The sequence below is a fragment of the Podarcis gaigeae genome (genome assembly GCF_964106915.1).
Source record: "Podarcis gaigeae genome assembly, chromosome: 14".
Taxonomy (NCBI): domain Eukaryota; kingdom Metazoa; phylum Chordata; class Lepidosauria; order Squamata; family Lacertidae; genus Podarcis; species Podarcis gaigeae.
The window spans coordinates 29,998,518-30,010,284 of NC_139690.1; the positions used below are offsets into that span (position 1 = coordinate 29,998,518).

General features: G+C 49.0%; 1 protein-coding gene across 2 annotated transcripts in view; it reads right to left on the minus strand.

The window, feature by feature from the left end:
- The window catches only part of PRKCB (protein kinase C beta), a 183,175-nt gene extending 171,664 nt beyond the window's left edge, over positions 1–11,511 (minus strand). Inside the window, exons 1-2 of one of the 2 annotated variants that reach the window (XM_083712071.1) lie at positions 11,124–11,511; positions 7,062–7,093 (exon numbers count right to left, since the gene is read on the minus strand). In XM_083712071.1, coding sequence (XP_083568197.1) covers positions 7,062–7,093; positions 11,124–11,314 — 223 coding nt within the window. In that variant the 5' untranslated portion in view covers positions 11,315–11,511. The remainder of the gene's footprint in view (positions 1–7,061; positions 7,094–11,123) is intronic. The other variant, XM_083712070.1, reaches the window with a different exon arrangement.
- Positions 11,512–11,767: the final 256 nt, after the last annotated feature.

Sequence of the window (11,767 nt, forward strand, 5' to 3'; positions counted from 1 at the left end):
TACTATGTAAAAAATAAATAAATCATGATGTGGGGAAAACAGTGATAGAATAAAATATAAAATATTGATAGATGCACAAGGGAGAGGAGGTTTCTCCCTGCCAGAAAAATGTATCCATTTTAGACTTCTAAATAGCGGCAGTTGCCAGGATATTACCCAGTTCACCTCATTATTTCTATCCTTATTTCAGACATCGTGACATTTCAGTATACAGTATCGTGATATTTAGCTGGTGATATAACATGATGTTGAAAACCAGACATCGCTCAGCCCTAATGGCCAGCACAGCTGTGCTCCCCTCAGACACATCGTCCCACAGCCATGCTGACTGGGGCTAAAGAGAATAGTACAGTCATACTTTGGGTTACAGCCACTTCAAGTTGCATTTTTTCAGGTTGCAGACTGCCGAAACTCAGAAGTACCGGAATGGGTTACTTCCGGATTTCAGCGGCCGCACATGCACAGAAGTGCTAAATTGCATTGCGTGCATGCTCAGAAGCGCCAAATCACAACCCTTGCATGTGCAGACGTGGGTTGTGAACGCTGTGGGTTGCGAACGTGCATCCTACACGGATCACGTTCGTAACCTGAGCGTCCACTGTAGTTCAAAAGATCTGAAGGGCACCGGGCTGGGGAAAGCGCTCTAACAAAGCTCCCATTTTCAGTTCCTCAGATGTAATTTCTGCATACCCCACCTAATTTAGCATAACGTTGGAAGGTCCAGGACAGATAACAGGAAAGACTTCTGAGCACAGCACATAGTTAAACTATGAGACTTTCTCCCACAGGAGGCATAGACGGACAACAAACCTGGAAGGCTTTTAAAAAAGGGATTTGACAAATTCATGGAGGAGATCTCTATCAATGACTACTGGCCATGGTGGCTCTGCTCTGCCTCCACAGTTGGAGGCAGCAATGCTTCTGAATACCAGTTGCTGGAAACCACAGGAGGGGATATTTGCTCTTCTGCTTTACTCATTTCCCATGAGCATCTGGTTGGTCCTTGTAAAAAGAGGATGCTTGACTAGATGGGCCATTGGCCTGATCTAGCAGGTTCTTGTGTTGATCTCCCACCCACAGAAGGCAGTTGAAGGTATTGGGTCCCCGAGGACCCAAATCTCTACAAGAAAAGGTGGAAAGCCGAGTTTGTTTTCTGCTGCTCCAGAAGATGCAAACCAATGGATCCAAATTACAAGAAAGGAGATTCTGATTGAACATTAGATTCTGATGGTAGGAGCTGTTCAGCGTGGTGTAGTGGTTAAGAGTGGTGGACTCGTAATCTGGGGAACCGGGTTCGCTTCCCCGCTCCTCCACATGCAGCTGCTGGGTGACCTTGGGCTAGTCACGCTTCTCTGAAGTCTCTCAGCCTCACTCACCTCAGGAGGAAGGGAAAGGAGATTGTTAGCCGCTTTGAGACTTCTTAAGGGGAATGAAAGGTGGGATATCAAGTCCAAACTCCTCTTCTTCTTCAACAACAGTGGAGTGATGGACTCGCCTTTGTAGGAGGTTTGTAAACAGAGGTAGGGTGGTAATGTTTCCGAGGTGCTTTCCTTGAGATTCCTGCACTGCTGGGGGTTGGGCTAGACTACCCTTGGGGTCCCTTTGAACTCTGCCATTCTATGATTCTATGAAATTCTACAAGGTTTGCACCCCACCCAGTCTCAGCATCCCCGTGACAGCATAGCCCTTGTCAGCAAACAGAGCAGTCTCAGAGCAATAATGTGCACATGCTGTTTTCTGACAACCCCAATATTGCTTTTTCATTTGACCGATTTCACCACACCGAGACCTCCCTGACCACTCCACTTAAAGCTTCTGTGAGATGCACAGGTTAAACCTCAAAGCAAGCTCACATTCTTATCCAAAGTAAGCTATAGCCTTAATGGCTCCAAAATGAGAATTTAAAAGCCTCAAAATGTTAAATGAAGCTGGGCCTTCTGGTTGAGAGAGAGGCCAAAGCTCAAGCAATTAGAAAAAGGCAAAGAAATATAGCGTGCCCCTGATGCCAACTGAACTCCTGTTATGAAAAATATAACATGTGATATGAAAGAAATACAGCCGAAATTAATAATAAAATATGGATTGAGAGAAATAGTTTCGGGGAAGTGCGGGAACAACCTGCCTCTCTAGGTAATCCAAGGGCAAGGACCGGCTGAGCTGCTGTGATGTCATGGAATGTTCACAAAACTCTGCTGGAGGGATCATGACACTGCCAAGACCACCATGTTTGTATACAGCCCAGGCTTTTACCAGGGAAGTGAATCGTCAGTTTGGCTGGGTTGGCATGAAAGCCTCACTCACATGGGCTTTATGGACAGGCAGTGAGATGGAGGGCTGGAAACTGTGTAGGAAGAAGTCCCAGGAGGTGGGGAAGCAACTGAGGACTAAGTAGCAGGAGGACTAAGTAGGCAGGAAATGGAACTTGAGGGAAAGTAGACAGTGAAGCCTTCAGGAAAAAAGGCTGCAGGGAAGACATCAAGCTGAGGAAATGAGGAACTATCAAAGGCTGGGAAGAACCTCTCAGGACACCTCTGGAGCTGGACCCCTTTCCTCTACCCAGACAGCACTCGTAGCTAGGCATGGACAACTATTTCAGTTTCTCATTTTTCCCCCAGTCTAAAGTTCAGTTCTGCACATTTCCGCACCAAATTGTAAGTTGCAGTTTTTCAAAAGTCCTCATGAACATTTGACAGCATTTCAGTGCAAATAAAAACCTTTGTATGCAATTCAGCCTAATGCACATATTTCCCCCAATACAATACACCTGATATGTTCTTTTCCTGAACGGATGCATTTTTGCACACATTCTTTGGTTGGAAAACTGCAACACAAAATTCAGAGAGGGGTGAATTTCCAAGGAGAGCTGTGCTTTGGCCACTGGCTGGGCACCGTGAGAACAGGATGGTGGACTAGATGGGCCACTAGCTAGATTCAACAAGCTCTTTGTAGGTTCTTAATCTTTAGTTTGCATATTGTTTCAGAAAGTGTGAAAACCGAAATTGCATTAGCAGCCCCACCATCTTCCCACACCTGTGAATAAACACAGCTCTTTTTCCCTTCCTCTAACCAAGAGCCCCATTGTTTAATTCCTCAAAAGGTAAAGCACAAAAGCTGACACCATAGACTCTGGTTTTAAATCGATGGCTAATTGAATGATCATAGCAATTCAGATTCTTAAGGCAGCTTTCCCCAGCCTAGTGCCCACCAGATGCTACAGACTCCATCTTTGCTGTGCTTGACCCAGCCTGGTGCAAGGAGGCAACCCATGGACTGATTCAAGCAGCACAGCGACTGGTTCAAGGCATTAAATATGGTTCAAAGGAAGATATACAGAGATATGCGCAGAAATTGGGTTGCACCAGCTTTCCACACAACTGGCCCCTGCTGGAATCGTTTTGGCGTTCATGTTCTCCAGAAGATGTTTGGGAACCATCAGCTCCCTGATCCATGGCTTTTACTTCGGGGACAAATGACAGCACCAGAAAGGAGTTACGCTGAGGCAGGCAGCAAGACAGGCACTCAAAAGACACAGCCTGCTTCCATTGTATTAGCTCACAATCCTTTAAATTAACTGTGTTCCGAGGTTCCATTTAAGATTTGGGAGATGAAGAGAGGGGGGGCGCATGATTCCCTCCAAAGGGTTTCCTTGCAGGGCTGACTTGTGCACACTCAACCACTGTGAACTTCAGAACTGCAGAACTGGCACTCTTACAGATGCAACGTAACACTTATTCCACGGCTGTAAGATCATTTAGCGCGGAAGCACCAAAACTTTGGAATTGCCCGCCTATTGCCGCTTTTTGACGCTTGTCTGATTTCAACTGGAAGGGAACACCAGTGCTTTTTCTGGGGGTACGCAGGGATACGCATACCCCTAAACATTTTGTGAATCTAAGTTTGGCCTCATTGAGGGTCAGTATTTCAATATGAGTAGGAAAATGAGAGTATCCCTAAACATTTTTTAAAGGATAAAAAAGCACTGGGAGCACCATAAAACCATGCCTATTATCCTGGTGGGTATGAGCCACATATCCGAGCCACGGGGGACCACTAACAGTGACTCCCCTGAAAATTTGAGTGATTGGAATGGAATATAAGGGATTAGGCAGTCCATGAGGTATCCTGGACCCAACTGTATGGCATGCAAGTTTCTGAGAATTGTATCTGTGGAAGATGCACAAGGTTTCAGAAAGGTCGGCAGCAAGGTGGGGGACAAAATATGACATCCACCTTCTTATCTCAAAGCCACCCACAACCAGGCTTCAACAGTCATTCAACAGGGATGGGTCAAAGCTATACAAAATCTCAAATCAGGCGTGTGTGTGTATGTGGGTGAGGGGGAGTGAAACTAAAAGGAGCCCCAAAACAATGCTTCAAAACTGTAACTGGGTATAAGAAGGACTCCACCCCCCAAAAAAATCAAATATTCAGCTCCTTTCACTGAATAATGAAGATACAACATCAATCCCGGAACACATGAAAAACTCACAGCCATATCATTCAAAGAGATGATAGTTCTGTCATTTAAAACAGTAGAAACTCTCTTATTTTTAAGCATCAGCAGACCTTAATCTGTCGAAATTTAATATGCCTTTCAAGTCTTTAAAGACTGCATGAAGTGGAGGTAGGACAACATTGAGTTATTTAATCCACAAAGCATCTTATTCAGACCCAGTTTTGTACACACAATCCATAAAGTGCTTCAGCTGCATTCATTCAGCTCTAGTAACAAAAACTGGAAAGCTATTGATTTAAAAGCATTGCCCAATCTCCTTAAACACCTGGTGGGGTGCGGGAGAAGAGATAAAAACTATTTACTGTGTTTAAATACAGCATTCTTACTGTCTTTGTTTAGACGAGAACCTCGATTTCCTCCATTTTGTGGCTAAAGCAATATTTCCAAAGTAGATTACATATGAAAAGAGAAACCTTCTGCGACCTACAAATTCTTAATTCATGACTTTTCTTCTTCCAAGGGATATAATGTTAAATGGCAACAGCACCTCCTGACAAGTTATCACACAGATCACTCTGCATACTTTGACATGTTGCATCTTATTTAAACCCATGATCTTCCTTAGATAAAATAGGGTTCCACACCCTCTGCATGCATCCAGATTTATAACAGGCCGCTTTTTTCTGGATCAACCACCCCTCTGCAATTCCACACTTGCAGACACTCGTTCTGATTAAAATTCATACTTCATCCATGAACTTGCAGCTGGAAAATTGGAGGAAATCCATCCCTTTATTTATTTCCTGAAAGTATACCCTGCCTCTCACCCACATACCATTCAAAAGCAGCTCACAACAGAACAAAATCATCACCTTGCAATGAAGCGGAGACGAACAGCAGGCAAAGTGAAAGCCACATAAAATAAACTCGCCACCTTGTGAGGTTTATCAGCATTTGATTAAGACAACCAGGTCCCTCCAGATGTTCGGGGGCAGATGAGAGCTGCAATCCAAAACATCTGGTGGGCACCAGGTTGGGGATGATTTGATTGAGGCAAAAAAGAGTATAATGAAATAGGGTTAATCTGCATTGTGCACTGCACAGTCTAAGGATATACACCTCATGCTTCCTCTGGTGTTGCACTCAACTGCACCTTGAACGCTACCACAAAACAATCGGAAATGGAAATCGGACCTTTGGAAAGCAAAACGAAAACCCAAAGGGTCACTCCGACCCCTGCAAGCTGTCGGTTTCTGTTTGAGACTTTCAGACCTTCAGTTTGGACCCTTCCCTCCGCAGAACGGAAGGAGAATCGCCCATTTCCTCATGAAAGACCGATAAAACAAAAGTACAACACGTTCGAAGCAGCACCCCCACCCCCACCTCCACCCCCCTTGCAACGCGATTTGACACCGAGAAAAAAGGAAGCCCAACATTTGGACTGTCACATCAACATATCACCCACTTCCCCCTTCAGCCTCACCACCCGCCTCCCACATCCTGATGGGTGTCGGCAGCCAATCAGTCACTTCTTACGACCCAGGAGCTGGCAACATGGAGGGTGCAGAAGAACAGGGGCTGCTGGTTGCCATGCAGGAGAGCTCAAGGGGGTGGAGAGGCGCCCCAGCTTGCAACCCGAATCTCAGTCAGGCCAACACTCATAAAAAAGCAACGACATTCAAACAGGTTCCGGGGCTAAGTCCAAACAGCAAGATGTGTGGTGGTGGTTCCACAATCTAGTTACTCTGCAAACCACTCGATTTTGATATGGTGCTGAGGGGGCAGGCAAGCTGGCTCAGGACTCTTACTTATTTACATACCTCCAATATATATACTAGGGACTCGGGTGGTGCTGTGGGTTAAACCACAGAGTCTACGACTTGCCGATCAGAAGGTCGGCGGTTCGAATCCCTGTGAAGGGGTGAGCTCCTGTTGCTCGGTCCCTGCTCCTGCCCACCTAGCAGTTAAAAAGCACGTCAAAGTACAAGTAGATAAACAGGTACCGCTCCGGCAGGAAGGTACCGGTAAACGGCGTTCACCAGAAGTGGCTTAGTCATGCTAGCCACATGACCCTGAATCTGCATGCCAGCTCCCTCAGCCAATAAAGCGAGATGAGCGCCGCAACCCCAGAGTCGGTCACGACCGGACCTAATGGTCAGGGGTCCCTTTACCTTTAATATATATATACTGCAATACGAGGGGGGTGTACAACACATTAGCCTTCCAAGATGCAGCACCCACAAAGTGGGTGCCCCTTTTCCCACAGTAAGAAGACAAGTGGTTATGTTATAGGGTAGAAACAAATGATGTAATACAGATACACATGCACACCGATCATACTCGCAGAGGCACTCAGCATCTGGAATGGATGAGTCCTTCCTTCCTTTCTAAGAAGTAAGACATTGACTCCAAATTACAGGGTTATGGGGGCTTGCTTCTACCTTTCTTCTTCAACACCTGATGAGCCCCACCACTTAAAAGAGGTTTGGGGCTCTGTCTCCAGCAAGCCTGGACTTGAACTCAGGTCTTTCGGGGACACCACATCCAAGACTTGCACTCACTCACTCACTCACTCACTCACATATGCATATAGTGTGTAACTCACCTTGACACTGAAACCCTTGCTTGCCAAACCCCCTGCAAGAGAGAAAAACACCAAGTTAGGGAGTGTGTGTGTGCACAAACCCACACACCCAAACATTCACTTTTCTACCACAAGCACTGCAGTCCCAGCCTCTGTAGCTCCAGGCCTTTCAGGCAACAACTGCCCTCCCCACTTCAAAAAAAGGGAGACCTGATTGTTCCCTAACAACGCCCAACAGAAGTTCTCAAGCTCTAGTGACACTGATGGTGGGATGGGGAGATAAAGAAGATGGGGTGGAGGATAGAAAGAAAAGTATTTTCTCACCGGGGGGCTTTAAAAAAAAGAAGAAGAACCATAGTGCCTGGTTTCCCATGCTCACCAAGAGATCAGAGCCTCCAGGTAGGGTGAATGCCCCAGAAAAGGACTGTGCAACTGGATTTGCCTTTAATAGGATGGTTTGTTGGATCAAAGGGACGCGGGTGGCGCTGTGGGTAAAAGCCTCAGTGCCTAGGGCTTGCCGATCGAAAGGTCGGCGGTTCGAATCCCCGCGGCGGGGTGCGCTCCCGTTGCTCGGTCCCAGCGCCTGGCAACCTAGCAGTTTGAAAGCACCCTCAGGTGCAAGTAGATAAATAGGGACCGCTTACTGGCGGGAAGGTAAACGGCGTTTCCGTGTGCAGCTCTGGCTCGCCAGAGCAGCGATGTCACACTGGCCACGTGACCCGGAAGTGTCTTCGAACAGCGCTGGCCCCTGGCCTCTTGAGTGAGATGGGCGCACAACCCCAGAGTCTGGCAAGACTGGCCCGTACGGGCAGGGGTACCTTTACCTTTATCTTTTGTTGGATCAATCCAATATCTTGTCCTGCATCCTGTTCTCACAGTGGCAAAATGCCTCTGAAAATCTATATACTGTACCAAGATAGACTGCCTCTGAGCCTGGAGGTTCCAAAAGGGTATCAGAAGAGCCCTGCTGGATCGGGCTGGTGGCCCACCTAGTCCAGGAACCTGCTCTCGGTAGCCAAAGACGCAAGCAGGATTTGGGCACAAGAGCCCTCTCCCCTTCTGTAGTTTCCAGCAACCGGCATTCATAAGCATTGCTGCCTCCAACTATGAAGGCAGGACATGACCATTGTGGCTAAGAGCCACCAATAGCCTTCTCTTTCTCCATTACTTTGTCCAATCCTCTTTTAAAGCCATCCAAGTTGGTGGCCATCACTGCCTCCTGGGGCCTTTGCAGGGTCTGAAGTCTATCCAGAACTGGCAGTCTTTGCTCCAGAGCAGAGCTGGCAGGAGGGAGACCGAGGCCCACTTGCTAGCCTAGCACACCTAGGAAACTGCCAGGTCAGAGATGGTGTTTATGCCAGCCTTCCACAACCTGGTGCCCTCCAGCTGTTTGGGACTACAGCTTTCATCAGATACTCTGGCTGGCAGCAGCTCTCCAAGACCCTGTGCAGAGAGAAGACCTTGTTCCACATCACTTGATGGGATCTTTGCTAAAATAAGACTCACATTCACACCCAGCAATATAGACCACAAGCTTAACATGAGTCAACAGTGTGATGCAGCAGGAAAAAAGCTAATGCTATTCTAGTGCTTCATCAACAGAAGCATAGTGTCCAGATCAAGGGAAGTTATAGTCCTGTTCTATTCTGCCTTGGTCAGACCACATCTAGAATACTGTGTCCCGTTCTGGGCACCACAATTTAAGAAGGGTATTGAGAAGCTGGAATGTATGTAGTGGCTGGCAACCAAGGTGAGTAGGTGTCTGGAAGCCAAGCCTTATAAGGAACGGTTGAGGGAGGTGGGAATGTTTAACCTGAAAAAAGGAGTCTGAGAGGTGATACAATAGCCTCCTCAAATATCTTAAGGGCCATCACGTGGAAGATGGAGCAAGCTTGTTTTTTGCTGCTCCAGAGGGTAGAACCCAAAGCAATGGATTCAAGTTACAAGGAAGGAGATGCAACAGTGGAAAAAGGCTTCCTTGAGAGGTGGTGGATTCTCCTTTCCTGGAAATTTTAAAGCAGAGGACAGATGGACATCTATCATGTATGATCTAGTTGAGATTCCTGCATTGCAGCGGTTGGATGGTGATCCTCAAGGTCCCTTTCAACTCTACCATTCTATGATTCTGTGAATGGTGGACCTTGGTGTCCTCCATACTTAGGTTCACTGAGCACAGCTTTGTTATGCTTTAACTGCCAGCATATCCCAAATATTCATTCTTGCTTTGCAAATACACCACACATTGGTGGACCACAAAAATTCTAGTGTGATTGGTTTTTTGGTTTTTTAAAAAGAACGAATCCTTCTTACAAGACTGAAGTCAATCTGCCCCTGCTCCACCACTGTTCTCTCCCTAGTCCCAGATCCATGGGAAGCCAGGTGCCATTACTTGGTGGAAAAATAAAGGCACTCTGGACATGCTCAATAACACCCTGCTCCCAATTTCTGCATACCCTGTCTCCAATGACCCCAAAGCCTCTCCCTTCCCTGCCTTCCTCCCAAAGTGGGACTTTCACCCCACAGAATTCAGGGATACCTGGAATCTGCAAAGATGGAGGGCAGTTTCACTACCCCCCAGAGATGGGGCCCCAGATAAGCACCTTGGCCATTGTGATTTGCTGAGGTTGGACTAGATGGCCCATTGGGTCCCTTCCAACTCGAGAATTCAATTATTGCATTGTATGGTGCTTTAGAATAGCCAAAGTGTTCATACACACAATTGTGGTGTGTCCCCAACAACCACCCTATAAAGTAGGTCAGAGTCATTACTCACATTGTGTGTGTGTGTGTGTGTGTGTGTGTGTGTGTTAAAGGGAGTGGCTTGCCTATGGCTGGCCACCTTGTGAATTCATGACTGAGAGGAGACCTTGTTAAGCTAATTCCACAACAGATGGAGAGAGGTAGAAAGTGGATGGGATTCACCATGGCTAGCTACTTGTTGGCCACTGGAAGTTTCTCCATGGGGTGCATGGAACTGTGGAGTAGGATATGGGGTGGGGCATCCAATAATGATGGAAGGGTGGGGGCCTTATTGCAGATATCCTCTCATGTCCAATATCATCAGAGAGGGGATGCCCTTGCATGCTGAAATGGGAAGAGGGGCACAAATGAGGCAGGAAGGCACTTTATGGAAAAGGTCAAGATTGTGAGAAATGTTTTGTGGTATGGATGGGGCAGTAAAAATAAAAAACCTGGGTTGTTCAGTTCTCGGTGGTATCTGACAGAGAGGACGAAAGGAGCTCTCTGCTGAGGTTTTTTATGCTGGGACGGGATGGAGGGGGAATCTCTCAACAGAAAGAAAAGGGTGGGGGTCTTAGAATCTACTTAGGGGGTCTTTGCCAGTGAACATAGTCACAGAGACTACACAATTCAGAGGCGGCTTGCTGCATTCATGCAGCTGGTGGAGGTGGTACCTATCTGAAGGGGCCCCAGGCAGCAAAGGTAGGTGGATGGTGGAAAGGACTCTTCTGAATCCTGCAGGAAGGGGCCCTCCAGGGAGAAAAACTCCAGCTAAAGGTTGCAACAGGAAGGCGATCTCCCTTTGACAGGGTGTGAAACAGAGACAGAGAGAGCTTGGTGCTCGTCTTCTCATATATGGGGAGGAGATTTTAGGGACGGGGGGGAGGCACTCCCCCAACCCTGGAGTACAGCGGCTGGTGCAAGTTGGGAGGAAGCTCCCCCCCCCCCCCCGGAACAGGAGCTGGCAAGGAGAAATGATGACTAAAAGCTGCAAGCGAGGTCCGCTGGGTGGGGGGGTCTGAGGCGCATCACACGGCTCGGGGGCTGCAGCCCTGAAAAGGGGGACAGGGGAGATAGGGGAGGATCCGAGACCGGGCTAAGTGGGGGCAGGAGCTCGCTTGCCCTGGGACCGCGGGGAAGAAGAGAGGAAGAGGAAGCCCTTCTTCATATTCTCCAGGGTGCCGGGTGCCAAGGGGGCGTCCCTCGATAGGGGGAGGGGACCCCGGCTCAGCAAAGGCAAGGGAGGGGTGGCGCAGCCCAAGATCGGGAGGGGGAAGATGCCGAGCAAGTGGGGTTCCCCACCCTCCTGCCCTCCTGGCCTGTGGGGAGGTCGGTTCTGCTTACCAGATGAAGTCGGTGCAGTGGCTGCAGAAGGTGGGCTGCTTGAAGAAGCGGGCGGTGAACTTGTGGTTCTTGACCTCGTGCACGTTCTTCTGGCGGAGCGCGCCTTTGCGGGCGAAGCGCACCGGGCCCTCTTCACCCTCGGACCCGGACGGCGCCCCCGCCGTCGCAGCCGCAGCCGCTGGATCGGCCATGGTCCCTCCCGCAGCCCAGCCTGCTGCCTCCGCCACCGCCGCCGCTGCTGCTGCACGGATGCCGCGGCGCCTCCTCTCCCCGCTGCTGCTGCTGCTGCTGGTGCTGAAGCTGCTGCTGCTGCGGCGCGCGACACCTCTGGCCACAGCTGGGCAGAGCCAGCGCCGGAGCCAATCGCGCCTGTCGGCCCCGCCCCCTCCTCTGCATGCCGGGCCCCGCCCACTCGCTCGCTCCCTTTTCGCTTTTTGTGGGGCTGGCGTCGCCAGGCTCCGCCCCGCGGGGCCCGAGGACACGCCCACCCTAGCTCTAGCCGTGCCGGCCCCGCCCACGCCCCCTCGCTACGTTTTGCTGATCGTCCTCCGGATGCGCGGCGGTGGGGGCCCCTTCTTGTTTTATCTTCCTTCTCCTCCTCCTCCTCCAAGGCCTGTTTCTCAAAGGCTCAAAATATCAGGATG